We start from the raw sequence: 15430 nt of genomic DNA, 5'->3' as shown, positions 1-15430 counted from the left end.
GTCATTCAGCAAACGCTTATCGGGGGCCTGCCGTGTGCCAAACCCTGTGTGAAGCGCTGGGGGTGCTGAGGAGCACCCAGCAGGCCCCATTCCTGACCGCATGGAGCACATGGGTCCAGGAGAGAGACGGTGAACAGATACAGAAATGAGACGATTGGAGATACTGATTAGTGTTAGAAAGAGAAACCTGGATAGAGACAGGGTAGGGGCAGCGTCCCACAGGATGGTTGGAGAAGGGGACATACAGACCCTCCATCTTTTCCCTAGGGTTTCTCGGGCCTCTTGACTTGCAGCCTGGTGTCTTCCACGGCCCCCCACCACGCTCTCTGCAGACGCCAAATATGAAGGCTCCCTCGCTGTGGCCCGGGGTTCATCCAGGGAGGGCTGTGCGCTCTGGGCCACTCCCGCCGGCCCGCTGGCCCCCTTGCTCGGCCCCCACACTGGCCTCCTCTCCTGCCCGGCCACACCTGCAGCGCTGACGCTTACCAGGTCCCCGCTTCCTTCTGCCGGTCTCTCTGCCTTTGCCTCTTTGCTTCCCTTCGGGTCTCAGCTCCGGAGCTCTCTCCTCCCCAGGGAGGCCTCCGCGACCTTCCCACCCTCCCTGGCCACCCCGTCTCTTCACCTGTTTGGTCCTTCCCGGCACCTCTCTGTTCTCAATCCCCGATTCCCCTTCCTTTGTGTGGGCTTCCGCCCCACCTGCCGACTGAGGGCTCTGGGGGTCAGAGACCCTGCCTGTGGACACCGTGGCCTTTCTGTGCACCCACCCCAGCCAGGCATTTAGTAGGTGCTCAATAGCTGTCTGTAGAGGGTTGAATGTTATTTCATTGGGGTCTCTTTAGGCATCAGCCTTGTGGCTTTGCATTCGGTGAGCCTGCCCAGGTGCAGCTGGGATGCAGAGCCTCCTGTGAGCTTGGACGGGAAGGATGTCGATGCCGCTGACACGCTGCAGGCATCCCAGGCTCACCTCACGTTCACTCGCCCGTGTGCCTGGTGACTCTGGCTGGCAAACCTTTCTTCAGTGACAGCGATGAGGAGACATACCTCAGCTTGGCCCCTTGACCTTTGTATTTGGGAAAGTGTGCGTACAGAGTCAGCTCAGATGCTAAGTGGAAATGCTCGTTATGACAGGAGGTCCAGAGGGGCGGCCAGGACGCTCGGAGGTGAGCCCCGCGAGGCTGAGCGGCATGGCGCGGTGGAGGAGGTGTCAAGTGTGGGAGAGCTGGCGTGTGCGCAGGCAGTGTGTCCCAGGGGAGGGTGGGGACGTGTCCCAGGCAGAAGGGGAGGTGCGGGCGGAAGCCAGGTGGGAACCTTGGGGAGCCTCAGCTGTGTCAAGCGCAGTGAGGGTGAGCATGGTCTGCTCCAGCTCCGAAACCCCCGGGCTCAGTCGAGGCCCAGCTCAGGGGCCCGTGGCGACCTGGCCTGCGCCCTCGGAGAAGCGCCTGTCCAGCCCCCTCCGCAGGAGGCCACACCGCCTGCTGACAGCCCCCCCACCTGTCTCCCCACTTGCAGACTGAAGCGGTCCCAGCTGAAGGTGAGGTTCTGCACCAACGAGTCGCAGAAGTCCCGGGGGGACCTGGTGGGGATGCTTCGGCGTCTGGGCTTCGACATCTCAGAGGGCGAGGTGACCGCCCCGGCCCCTGCCACCTGCCTGATCCTGAAGGAGCGAGGCCTGCGGCCACACCTGCTCATCCACGACGGTAGGCCTGCCAGGCCCTGGGACCTGGTTGGGGTGAAGGCGCCTCCTTTCCAGGTGGGGGCTGGGGAGGGGCTCCTTCTCACCTGGGCCAAACCACTGGGCAGGACACAGAGGTAGCACGTGGCTTCTGTTGACACCTGTGGGCTCCCTGCTGGGGATCCGGCCCCATCCATCCTGGCCTCGTACTGGAGGGTGTTTGGAGGCAGGTTCCAGGTGGCTCCTCAGAGGAAAACCCTGAATTTGCTTTCTGCGATCTAGGATGAAGCAAGGTGGCAAGGAATTGTCAAGGGGGCAAGATTTTAGCTTCTGGGGTGTGTGTGTGTGTGTGTGTGTGAGAGAGAGAGAGAGACAGAGAGAGACAGAGAGAGACAGAGAGAGACGGGGAGTGGGGGATGAAAAGCTAGACTGAGGTCCATAGGTTTCTGAACTACATTTGTGAAAACCAGCCCTGCTGTCTGGCAAACGGCACAGGTTTACTTCCTGATATTAGTCTGAATGAAGGAAAAGAGCCCCTTTGACCCTCAGCGGGGAGTTTTGCTGGAACAGAGAGGAAGGAACAGTAGTACCTGGTACCTTCTGAATATTTAAAAAGAAGAGGGACTTCCCTGGCAGTCCAGTGGTTAAGACTCTGCGCTCCCAATGCATGGAGCGCAGGTTCAATCCCTGGTCGGGGAACTAAGATCCCACAGGCTGCACGGTGCGGCCAAAAAGATAAAAAGAAGAGACGGAGCAGCGCTTCAGAATTCAGGACACTTTTCTTTAGCTGCACTGAGCCTTCTTCCCTCCTCTGCACTTGGTGTTTTGATTTACAAACCTCTGGCAGAGACCAGAATGCTATTCCGCCTCCGGACAGGGGTGGGCCTCCAAGAGATGGAGGGAGCTCCCTGGAGGTCCGGGTGTCCAGTCCACGACTCTGGCGCCAGTCGAGGGCGACATGCCCAGCCTTTAGAAATCATGTTTCTCCAAATGCTTCCTCTGTGATCTAGGATCCCTGCCAGTGTCTTTAGAACAGGTCCTTAAAGAAACAGAAAAACTTAAGAAAGAAAATCCTCCCCTCCCCAGGGCAAAGGGAGGGGTGGGGTGGAACTACCAAAGGTGAGAGGGAAACTCAGAGTTTGCCTTGAAGGCATCGTTCATCCCTGAGTCCAACAGGCAGATGTGAGAGCTTGAGAGGCCGAAGGGGAAGCCAGGTGCCCTTCCTCACCTGTAATCCTGCCTCTCTGTTTTCCATAGGTGTACCTGACTTTTCAGACTTTGAATCTTTTTCAAGTTTTATTGTCGATAAATCTTCCCCCCAACATTTTATTACGAGAATTTTCAAACATCCAGCAAAAGCTGGAAGAATTTTACTTGGAATACCTTCACCTTGATTTTACCAGTGACATTTTGCTATATTTTCTTCATTAGATATCTACCCATCCCTCCATCCATCTATCCATCTTTATCTTTTTGATGCATCTCAAAGTAACTTGCAGGCATGGGTACACTTCCCCTAAACACTTCACATCATTAACTAGAGTTCAATCTGTTTAGTTTTTTCTTTTCATGTGAAATCTACATGCATTGAAATACAAAAATCTCAAGTGTACTTTTGCTGAGTTTTGACAAATGCACACATCTGTGTAACTCAAACCCCTATCAAGACCTAGAACATTATCAGGACTTCCCTGGTGGTCCAGTGGGTAAGAAGACTCCACGCTCCCAATGCAGGGGGCCCGGGTTTGACCCCTGGTCGGGGAACTAGATCCCACATGCATGCCGCAACTAAGAGTCTGCATGCCACAACTGAGACCCAATGCAGCTAAATATATATATATATATATATATATATATATATATATATATACGTATATATATTTTTAAAGACCTAGAACATTACCATCACCCCAAAAGTTCCCTCATGTCCTTCCCTATTAGTCCCCATCCCCAACCCCTTTAGAGGCACCCACTGTTTGGATTTTTTTCCATTATAAATCAGTTTACTGTGTCTAGAATTTCATATAAATAGAATCACACAGCATCTAGTTTTTGGGGTTCCCAAGACCACCCTCAGGCTTGATGATTTGCTAGAAGGACTCACAGGGCTCAGAAAAGCCGTCCTACTCACAGTTATGGTTTATTACAGTGAAAGAATACAGATTAAACTCAGCGAAGGGAAGAGATGCGTGGGCAGAGACCAGGAGAATCCAGGCGCGAACTTCCAGGGGCATTGTGCTGGGATGCACTTCATTCTCCCAGCAGCGCGATGTGTGACAGTACGCCTGAGGTGTGGTCACCCAGAGAAGCTCACTGCAGCCTTGTGCCCAGGGTTTTTTTTTTTTTTTTTTTCTTTTTGCGGTATGCGGGCCTCTCACTGTTGTGGCCTCTCCCGTTGCGGAGCACAGGCTCCGGATGCGCAGGCTCCGGATGCGCAGGCCCAGCGGCCATGGCTCACGGGCCCAGCCGCTCTGCGGCATATGGGATCCTCCCAGACCGGGGCACGAACCCGTATCCCCTGCATCGGCAGGCGGACTCTCAACCACTGCGCCACCAGGGAGGCCCGTGCCCAGGGTTTTTATTAAGGGTCAGTCAGGTAGGCATGCAGCGCCCGTGTGACTGACCTTGGCTACTCTGTCTCCAGGCCCCCAGGTGTCAAACTGACGCAGCGTGGCTGGCCCAGGGCCCCAGGCACACAAAAGCACTCTTTCCAGGCAGGATATTCTAAGGGCTCAGAGGTGATCTCGCGGGAGGTGGTGGTGGGCCTGATCTGAAGACAGCCTTTTTTTGGATGTGCAAGGTTTGAGCAGCCCAGGCCTACTGACTTAACCGTTCCTTGTGTGCAGGGCTTCCTTCACCCAACATACTGTTTGGTTGCATGTGTCAGTAGGTCTTTTCCTCTTGATTGTGGAGTGGCATTCTATTGAGTGAACGTCCCATGGTTTGTTTATCCCTTTCCCTGTTGACAGATACCTGAGTTTGGGTTTTTTTTAAATTAATTAATTAATTAATTAATTTTTGGCTGTGTTGGGTCTTTGTTGCTGCGCACGGGCTTTCTCTAGTTGCGGCGAGTGGGGACTACTCTTCGTTGCAGTGCGCGGGCTTCTTGGCATGGCTTCTCTTGTTGCAGAGCACGGGCTCTAGGTGCATGGGCTTCAGTAGTTGTGGAACGCAGGCTCAGTAGTTGTGGCTCGAGGGCTCTAGAGTGCAGGCTCGGTAGTTGTGGCGCACGGGCTTAGTTGCTCCACGGCATGTGGGATCTTCCCCGACCAGGGGTCGAACCCGTGTCCCCTGCATTGGCAGGTGGATTCTTAACCACTGCACCACCAGGTAAGTCCCCTGCCTATGGTTTTGAACTAAGGGAACTTCTGGGGTAATGCTAGTGTTGGAGTGGGGATCCCAGGGGTGGGCCCATCATCTTTCAGGATCCTAACACACTCTGTGTGGAGCCAGAATTCCTTCATCTGTAAAGTGGGAATAGCACCCTTCCTTGCCCACCTCTCATGGCAGCTTGAGGATCAGAAAGAGCATCTGAGAAAGGGCCAGGCAGACGAGGCAGACACAGGTGTTCCTGGGAGGAGGTGGGAGGTGGGCCATGTCAGCCGGAGCTTTATCCTTCTCTCTCTCTCTCTCTCCCTCTGTCTCACCAGGAGTCCGCTCGGAATTTGATCAGATCGACACGTCCAACCCAAACTGTGTCGTGATTGCAGATGCAGGAGACGGCTTTTCTTATCAAAACATGAATAAAGCTTTCCAGGTGCTCATGGAGCTGGAGAATCCTGTGCTCTTCTCACTGGGAAAAGGGTAAGTCAGCTGCAGGGAGAGTCGTTTATGGCCACTTTGGGTCATGCTCTGTGCGACTCTGACTTCACAGCATCAGCAGAGAAGATGGGAACAGTGGGTGTGGGGTGGACGCAGGGTGACTCCGTCTTCCTTCTCTCCCCTTTTCTTACTTTTTTTCCTTCATTTCTTCATTCCTATCTTTTGATAATTTTTGAGGAAATTCCCTGTCTTTAGGAGCTGGTTGGTCAAGCTTCCCTGCAGGCCCGAGGCTGGAAGAGGCCAGGGGCAGGGGAGGGTCACTGCAGAGGAGACCTCTGGAGATCTCAGGGGCCTGTGTTGACTGTCCTGAGTTTAGGTGCATTTTCACAGGATACAGCACAAGACTTGGATGGATTGGGCCAAGGGGGCACCTAAGTAGTAGAAAATAGGCTCGAGGGCCTGTGAGATACTCTTGCCCGGGCCCCATATCTCTGGCCTCACAGCACAGTCTGTATAAAGTTGTGATTTTGTGACCCACATTTTTGTCCGAGTCTTCAGCCTGAGCCTCACTGTCTCTTTTAAAAAACCATGTTGGTTCTTTTTCTTACCATCTTTTACCACCAAGACAGCACATGTTCACTGAAGAAAAATTAGAGAACGCAGATGAGCAAAAAGAAGAAAACAAAAAGGATTTTCAGTCCCACCGCATGAGAAAACAACTGTCAACGTATTGATATACGTCCTTCCAAGTGGTTTCCTGTGCAGAGAGATCGTTACACACGCGTGTATTCACAACATTGGTGTCAAACTTGACCTACTTCTGTCATGCATTTTTAGTTGTTCACCAAACATTTTGTGAACCACTTTGCATACAATAAGTAGATGTCTCTGTGGTGAGGTTATTCCTATCAGTTTTTTTTACAGTTATTTTAAAAAAATAACTATCCTATAGTTATTGTAACCAACACCTGCTGATGGACATTTGTGGTGTTTCTAGTTTTCTACCAAAGTAAGGCTGTGATCGGTATCTTTGTGCATCTCAGATGATGTGTATCTTTGAGGCTCTTGGTGTATGTTGCCAAGCTGCTCTCCAGAAAGCTGTGCAGATTTAATCTGTCCTCAATGGAAGCAACACTAGGAGTTTAGAACCACGAGGATGCTGTGGAGCTCTATCCCAGCTTCTCGTGCGGGGCAGGAATTCTGTGGCCATCTCTGGGGGAGCCTTTCTCAGCTTAGGTGCTTCTGGTGATTGGGAACTTCCTACCTCTGCCTGCTGAGCAGGGCAGCTATTCCAGGTGACACCAGGGGGCTTTTTATCTGGCCGCCAGCCATTGCTAAGCACTTTGTGTAGTTCCATGTTTAATTCTGACCGCAGCCCTGTGAGCCGTAGTCAGTGTCATTGCCATTTTACAGATGGGCATATTGAGGCATAGGGAGGTGAAGTAAGCCATGGTCCCCCATCTGTAAGTGCCAGCATGGCCAGGAGTGCCCCCCAGAGCCCGTGCTCTTGTCACCTCTGGGCTACATTCAAGAGCAGACATTTGGTCCACACGGGATCTTAAAGTTTTTTGAGGATGTTTTAAAAATTGGGAGACTTTACGTAAAATAACCAGATTTCTGGATCCCTCTGAGAAATCAGAAGATCTGGCAGTACCAGCCCCACATTCCCGAGGGCACCACAGCTTGGCTGGAGCCACTGGTCCATTGGTTCTGGTGCTCCACAGACCCGACCCATGTCCTACGGCCCCTTCTCCAAGTTTCAGAGTTGGTTGCCATTCATCTTGTACCAGTTGTTGTTTTTCTCCTAGTAGAGAAATACCTTTTCATGGCTATGTCTCTTTCAAAATAGGCAAATGAAAGATTTAAAGAAAGAGAAGAGAGGATATATTTCTTTTCGGAGCTACAAATATTCTAGTGTGTTTATGATGAAAATAAAATGCGTCCTGTATTAGTCAGTGTTCTCCAGAGAAACAAAACCAACAGGATGTGGAGATGTATATACAGGCAGTCCCTGACTTAGCGATGGTTCGGATTATGATTTTTCGACTTTGTGATGGTGTGAAGGCTATGCACGTTCAGTAAAAATCAGACTTCGAATTTTGATCTTTTCCCGTATGCAGTATGATACTCTCTTATGATGCTGGGAAGTAGCAGCAAGTGGCAGCTCCCAGGCAGCCACTCGACCACGAGGGTAAACAGCTGATACACTTTACGACCATCCTGTACCCAGATCGCCATTCTGTTTTTCTCTTTCAGTACAGCATTCAATAAAATACATGAGATATTCAATGCTTTATTATAAAATAGACTTTGCGTTAGATGATTCTGCCCAGCTGTAGGCTAATACAGTGTTCTGAGCACATTTAAGGTAGGCTGGGCTAAGCTATGATATTTGGTAGGTTGGGCTTTTTTTTTTTTTTTTTTTTTTTTTTTTTGGTGGTACGCGGGCCTCTCACCGCTGTGGCCTCTCCCGTTGCGGAGCACAGGCTCCGGACGCGCAGGCTCAGTGGCCATGGCTCACGGGCCCAGCCGCTCTGCGGCATGTGGTATCTTCCCAGACCGGGGCACGAACCCGTGTCCCCTGCATCGGCAGGCGGACTCCCAATCACTGCACCACCAGGGAAGCCCAGGTTGGGCTTATTAAATGCATTTTTGACTTATGATATTTTAACTTGTGTTGGGTTTATGAGGACGTAACCCCATGGTAAGTTGAGGAAGATGTGTATATAAAGAGAAGTTGATTGTGGAGTCTAGGTATGTCCAAAATCTGCAGCATAGGCTGGCAGTCTGGAGATTCAGGGAAGAGTTGCAGTCTGAATGCCAAGGCTGTCTGCTGGCAGGTTCCTTCTTGCTCAGAGAGGTCAGACTTTGTTCTGGTTGTGCCTTCAACTGACTGAACGAAGCCCACCACGTTATGGAGGGCAATCTGCTTTACTCAGGTCCACTGATTTAAATGTTAATCTCATCCAAGAGACATCTTCACAGCAGCATCCAGAATACCGTTAGACCAAATATCTGGGGAGCTAGGCCCAGCCAAGTTGACATAAAATTAACTGTCACAGTCCCTTCCAAACCTTACCTTCTTCAGTTTAGGTCATTACAAACCACAGAACCTGGCCTGCTTAATTCTTTTACACTCCTGGCTTAGTCCTGTAGGCATCCCTGAAGTTACCAACCCCTCACTAGAGAACAACACAATTAAGAAGCTCTGGGGCCTCCCTGGTGGCGCAGTGGTTGAGAGTCCGCCTGCCGATGCAGGGGATACGGGTTCGTGCCCCAATCTGGGAGGATCCCATATGCCGCGGAGCGGCTGGGCCCGTGAGCCATGGCCGCTGGGCCTGCGCATCCGGAGCCTGTGCTCCGCAACGGGAGAGGCCACGACAGTGAGAGGCCCGCATACCGCAAAAAGAAAAAAAAAAAAAAAAAAAAGAAGCTCTGTTTTAGTGACTTCCCTGGTGGTCCAGTGGTTAAGACTCCATGCTCCCAACACAGCGGGCACAGGTTTGGTCTCTGGTCAGGGAACTAAGATCCTGCATGCCGCACGGCGGGGCCAAAAAAAAAAAAAAAAAAAGAAACTCTGTTACAACTCATTTATGTTAAATTTTTTTTCTTTAAAATTGTCTCTAATTATTAAAAGTTACTATTCCAGGTAAGGGGTAGTAGTCAAAATAGGTATGTTGTTGAAAATGAAAAAAAAAATGAGATCAGTTTCTTTTAGCTTTGTAATTCTGTAACACATTCAACAGTAGGCAAGTGTTCGTTTTCCAGATAAGCAGTTAGTGGGGTCTCTAGCTGCTGGGGATTCTGGCTTAGGCTATGGGTTGGGTACTCAAAAATCAGAGAAAGGGACCAACAGCTTCTGGGCCTAGGTCATAGCTTCCTGGGACAGCCCAAGGACCCATGAAGAGATGCTGTCGTATCCACGTGGGGGTCACTGGTGGTGAGGGGCTGTCCTCCACTGGGGTGGGGCTGTGCGGAGTCCCCAAGGAGGCAGGGTGGCGGGGCACTGGGGCAGAGTGTCCTCCTCCTAGAAACAGTGTGATTTACATTTGGCATCTGTTTGGACCGAGAGTGGGAATTGCCTTTGTAATTTCTTCTGTCATGCTGCCCTCAGAAAATTAAGCTGTTTACGCGACAGACTATGGAAGGTTAATGGCTCTTGTGGGAAAGGTCAAGTGGTCATTTTGAAGGGAGTTTGTGCTGAATAATAGGAAGGGCAAAAGAAATAAAGCATAAAATCTATCTGACTGCTTCTCTCCGGCTTTTTCCTGTCTTTCCAGAATCCACAGTTTCTTCTTTGTGGCCAGAACACTCAGGTTCTCACCAGACCTGCTGTTGCTTTTATTATGCCATTAACAAAAGATAAATATATCAAATCTCTTGTGTTTCGGGAATAACCTGCGCCTTTATAAAAAAAAAAGTTAACTTAGGTGCTAGTATTTACTGTATCTCTAAAAATGTTTTCAGCTAACAGATGGCCTTCAAGGTGCCTTTTTGTTTTCCTGGATGAATAAGAAATAAAGACAAATTCTGGGCACTATAAAAGCAAGGCCAGGGCTTCCCTGCTGGTGCAGTGGTTAAGAATCCGCCTGCCAGTGTTGGAGACACGGGTTCGAGCCCTGGTCTGGGAAGATCCCACATGCCGCGGAGCAACTAAGCCCGTGTGCCACAACTACCGAGCCTGAGCTCTGGAGCCCACGCTCCACAACTACTGAGCCTGCGCGCCTAGAGCCCATGCTCCACAACAAGAAAAGCCACCACAATGAGAAGCCCGCGCACCACAATGAAGAGTCGCCCCCGCTCGCCACAACTAGAGAAAGCCTGTGTGCAGCAACAAAGACCCAACACAGCCCCAAAAACCCAAAAAACAAAAAAAACCCCACAAAACAAGGCCAGATTTAGTTAAAAAAGAAATACTAAGTCCTCTAATTTTGATTTATGGAAGTCAGTTTTTTCTTCAGGTTCTAAAAGTCAGTGTAGCAAAGACAGGGTTTTAATTGCATATTTTCTGCTGCATGTTCAGTTTGTTCTTCCTACCAGGACTAAATTTAAATGTAAGAAAGCGCAGGTGGGTATCTGTCACTCTGGAAAAAAGATTTTGGGGGAGGCTGAGGCGGGGAGAAGGGGTGCCGCATGGGTGTCCTCGGGAGGACTTACCGAGGGGAGGGGAGGGGCCCCCAGCTCCTGCCGCCTCCACGCTGCTCTGCGCTGAGGCTGCGCTGGGCCAGAGGCCCCTGGAGCCCTCAGCTCCAAACAGAGCTGTGTCTGTCGCGACAGAGTGGCCTTGTGTTATAATTGTTTCCTTGGCGCCTGGCTAAGCCTCTCCTGTGCTGGCCGCATTCCTCCCTCGGCTCCATTCTCCGTGCCTGGCTCGCTTCAACATGCCCGTCCTCCGGGAGGCCCTCCCCAGCCCCCTCCCTCCCAGTCCGGCCCCTCCCGCAGCGGGCATCTCATGGGGGGATGAGGCGGTGGCTCCCTGAAAGCCTGACAGACCCCCGGGCGCCTAGAGCAGCGTCCGGCCCTTGGGGCCCTCAGCAGGGTGCCGAGTCCGGTTGGCTCCGGGCCTGGGCTCTTGCATTCCTCCCCCTTGACCTTCAGGTCTCAGCTTTGATGTGTCCTTCTCTGGGCCGCCTCCCCGCCTCCCTGTCCCCAGCCTGTCCAGCCCTCCTCAAGCAGAGTGCACAGAGCATGGGGTTCCACCTGTTGTCACCCATGTCCTGCCCTTTTATATTAGTCTGTGGACTTGTCTGCTTCCCCCCCGAGACCGAGAGCCCCTGGAGAGCAGCCTGGGTCTGAGAGCGTCCCCTGCAAAGGTTGTGGGGCAGCTGCGTCCTAAATGTTTTGGGGGACTGAGCTAGTGGATGCCGCTGCCCCTGGCAAGCCCAGGCCCCAGCACCCGGCATCTCCCTCTGCCTCTTGGGCAAATTTTGCTTTACTTGGCCATTCCTTCAAACCCTGGACCTGGGAAACCCTGGAGCCGTGACCTGAGGAAAGCGTCATACCAAAGTAGTTGATTGTGGAAAAAGAAAAGGAAGCACTATCTTTTTTTTTTTTTTTTGCGGTACATGGGCCTCTCACTGTTGTGGCCTCTCCCGTTGCAGAGCACAGGCTCCGGACGCGCAGGCCCAGCGGCCATGGCTCATGGGCCCAGCTGCTCTGCGGCACGTGGGATCTTCCCAGACCGGGGCATGAACCCATGTCCCCTGCATCGGCAGGCGGACTCTCAACCATTGCGCCACCTGGGAAGCCCAAGGAAGCACTATTTTGAGGCTGTATAAATGCAAAATAGATGTCTAGATTCCAGATTTAAGATAAATGAGATTAGGAACCTCTAAGCCTGTGATTTAGGGTCACCCTTTAAAAACGGGAGCATTGGCAGGTCCTAGCTCGGTAAGCAGTGGCGGTTCTCTCTTGGCTACCAGGTACCTTCCTGCATGTGTGCGGTATCCCAGCCAAGCCACATCCTCGTGGCACGGCCCCAAGAGCACAGAGCCTCGGACCCTGGCTGAGAGGCCCGGGCTCACTTGGAGACCGAGTCCTGTCGTGATGGGAGATGCCCCCATGGCGTCAACAATCGGGCTCCAGGCTCTAATCCACCGACAGGAGTGAGTAGCAGGGGACCAGCCCTTGCCAAGGTCAAGGGTTTGGCTACAGCCCTGCAGCCCAGCCTGCGTCCAGACGGAAGCTTCCAAGGTGGGCGGTGGAGGATGCAGAGTGCGAGAGCACTAGTTCCACCTGAGCACCGGGTGAACGCTGCGGGCAGCAAGGCTCCTGCAGCCTTGGAGGCCTCAGGTGAGGCACAGAGGGACAGGCAGAGTCCCTGGGAGCCGCAGAGCTGGAGGGAAGGCACAGCCCTGGGGCAGCTCCCGAGCTGTGCTACCATTTCCAGTAGGCACACAGCAGGCTTCAGCCCCCACAGACTGGAAAGACCTGTGTTCATCCTTTCTTCTCCAGCTCATATGTCTTTTAAAAAATATATATTTATTATTCATTTATTTATTATTTTTGGCTGCGTTGGGTCTTCGTTGCTGCGTCCCGGCTTTCTCTAGTTGCGGCGAGCAGGGGCTACTTTTCGTTACAGTGCGCGAGCTCCTCATTGCGGTGGCTTCTCTCGTTGTGCAGCATGGGTTCTAGGTGTGTGGGCTTCAGTAGTTGTGGCACGTGGGATCTTCCCGGACCAGGGATGGAACCCGCGTCCGCTGCATTGGCAGGTGGATTCTTAATCACTGTGCCACCAGGGAAGTCCCCCCAACTCATATCTTCTTACCCATCTCAGTCTGGGTGAGCAGTTCTTTATAACAATATTCTCTAGCATTTTTGGAGCAGTTTCTGCGTGCCAGGCATCATATTAGGAGCTCGCGTGCATTATTTTGCTCAAGCCTCACCGCAACCAATAAGGGTAGGCACTGGAGTTTCTTTTTGCCCATTTTACAGATTAGGAAACTGAGGCCCAGAGGGCTTAAGCAACCCTAAGTCCCACAGTTAAAAAGAAGTGGAAAGAGGATTTGAAACCCTGAGGTCAGCATGCTTCACTAGCTTTCTCTTTGCTTTTCCACATACATGTTGTTTATTTGTATCATTTTTTTAGATTCCACATATAAGTGGTATCATATGATATTTGTCTTTCTCTGTCTGACTTCCTTCACTTGGTATGATATCTCTAGGTCCATCCATGTTGCTGCAGATGGCATTGTTTCATTCTTTTTTATGGCTGAGTAGTACTCCATTTTGTGTTTGTGTGTGTACACATATATATGTGTGTGTGTATATATCACATCTTTTTTATCCATTCATGTCTGTGGACATTTAGGTCACACACATGTTATTTAACGTCTCCCAAATTTGAAGGTTGAGGGGAGAGAGAAGGGTAACTGATGTGACGGGTCTGAAAACACGGTGACAGTCCTGGGTTTCCGTTAACCCTGTCTTCAGAGCAGCACAGAGTCAACTACCTTCTCACTTTATAATCGAATGGCTTTGCTCAGAGAGAACTGGGCTTGGTCACCGTGTGTCCCAAGGGGTCTGCGTGTGGCCTTGGGTGGCCAGGCAGTGGCAGCTGGGCCTCAGCACAGCGCTCACAGGAGGGAAGATGTGAAACCGTCTTGGGAGGCCCTGCTGTGAGCCAAGCCGTCTTGGCCCCAGTGAGACAGGGAACAAATAGTTGTCTTCTCCTAAAAGCATCTGGCGCCTGTGAGACCTGGCACCTCTCCTGACCTCCAGCTACTAGGAGATGCGGCAGGGTGCTGTGGAACTAATGGAATTTTCTTCTCCAGGCAGCAATTAGGGGTTAATTATTAGCAATTAGGGGTTCACCACATGCTCTGTGGACCAGCTGTCCTTTCGAGAACACAGGTCACTTGTGTTTCTCCGTGTTAGCAACTGGATCCAGCTGCCCCTGGGGTCCCCCGTTAATCCCTGTGGCGGGGTCCCCACGAGGCTGGCAGCAGGGGGCCATTCTGACTGAGAGTTGCTGACTCACTGTCTCTCCCCCTCTCGCCAGGCACGGTGGCCACCGCTGGGCTCTGTCGTGCTGACCTCCATCGGTCATTCTCAGCGTGGCGTCTGGACTGACCCTGGCCGGTGACTCAGCTCTCCTGAGCCGGCAGAACCAGGACAGGGCAGTTTCTCTTGGCGCTTCCCAGGCCCCTGGGCTCAGCTCCCCTCATCCCCGTCTGCTCTTTTCTAGACGCTACTACAAGGAGACCTCTGGCCTGATGCTGGACGTTGGTCCCTACACGAAGGCGCTTGAGGTACCTGCGCTGGGCCTGCCCGGGCCCTCTTCGCGTCTCAGGGCCCTCTGGGGTGTTCCTGGCCTTTCTGGAGAAGAGGGTGTGCTCGGTGTTCTGAGTGCCTTCTGTGTTTTCCAACTCGGCGCCACCCCCCCCACACTTTGAGGCTCCAGGCCCGGCTCTCCCCCTCCTCTGGAGCTTTGGCCTCTCAGCTGCCCTGGTCATCACAATGCTCCCCAGTCGCTCCCTCTCTTCCCCACAGCCCGTCCCACCTGCCGCTGACCCTGCTGGCCCTCCCAGCATGCTCTGCAGCTCTCCTCTCGGATTCTTGGCTTCTGGATGTGTGTGAACCCGCCTCATTCCTGACCCTCATCTGCAGCACCCTGAGCTGGATGTGTCCTGATTAGACTCCTTCCCAGTTCCCTCCTCCAGTTTCCAAGTCTGGGCTCAGATGGGGCTCCCACTCTGACTCACACCTAGCCAGCTGCCCCAGCCTGGGCTCCTGGCCCAGGTCAGCCCAGGTCACGTCCTGTACTCACCGCTACATTGGTCCCTGCCTACTTGCACTCAGGTGGGAGGGACGGACAGGCTGGCGGATGGGGCCCTGGACCTTTTCCCCTGGAGGGCCTATGACAGAGCTGGGGGTGGTCGGGGGAGAAGGGAAGGGAGGAGAAGCAAGAATGCAGGTGAGAGCACTGTCGGGGTGGCCTGCTGTGCACCGCCTCCTGCTGAGGTCCGGCACTGGGGCAGGTGGCAGGGCGCCTGGTGGTGGGTGCCCCCGGCATCCCGGGCAGCCCGATGTGGAGTTGTGACACTTGCCTACAAGGTGTGCCTCTCGGCCCATGTGTCTTGCCGCTTGGAGGCCCCTGGCCTGCAGGTGCACATTTGGGGCATCTCTCCTTGATTTCCCAGAGGGAGGATTTCACTGCAGAGCGGGTGTTCACCTGTACTTGCTCCCAAACTCATGCCATGTCCTTCTTTCTTTCCCCAGTATGCCTGTGGTATCGAAGCTGAAGTGGTGGGGAAACCTTCCCCTGAGTTTTTCAAGTCTGCTCTGCGGGAGATGAGGGTGGAAGCCCACCAGGTAGGCCAGCTGGTCCTGAAGCACGTGTGTGGAGGCAGCTATTGAGGGAGGCCCAGAGCGCTCCCCGGGGCGGCCTCGGCGCCGGAGTTGGGTTTGAGGGCTCAGGCAGCCCTCGAAGGTTCCCCCTCGCCCCCCATGAGAGCTGATCTGACTGGAAAGAGGGAAGAAGACAGCAGAGGAGGC

General features: G+C 52.8%; 1 protein-coding gene across 3 annotated transcripts in view; it reads left to right on the top strand.

Moving 5' to 3' along the window:
- Window positions 1-15430, top strand: part of LHPP (phospholysine phosphohistidine inorganic pyrophosphate phosphatase) — a 141144-nt gene that overhangs the window by 15732 nt on the left and 109982 nt on the right. For all 3 annotated transcript variants that reach the window (XM_060098445.1, XM_060098447.1, XM_060098444.1), the window contains exons 2-5: window positions 1510-1697; window positions 5323-5476; window positions 14121-14184; window positions 15155-15247. In XM_060098445.1, the coding sequence (XP_059954428.1) occupies window positions 1510-1697; window positions 5323-5476; window positions 14121-14184; window positions 15155-15247 (499 nt within the window). The remainder of the gene's footprint in view (window positions 1-1509; window positions 1698-5322; window positions 5477-14120; window positions 14185-15154; window positions 15248-15430) is intronic.

Source organism: Mesoplodon densirostris, chromosome 1 (genome assembly GCF_025265405.1).
Source record: "Mesoplodon densirostris isolate mMesDen1 chromosome 1, mMesDen1 primary haplotype, whole genome shotgun sequence".
Taxonomy (NCBI): domain Eukaryota; kingdom Metazoa; phylum Chordata; class Mammalia; order Artiodactyla; family Ziphiidae; genus Mesoplodon; species Mesoplodon densirostris.
This window is presented reverse-complemented; position numbering and strand designations above follow the sequence as displayed.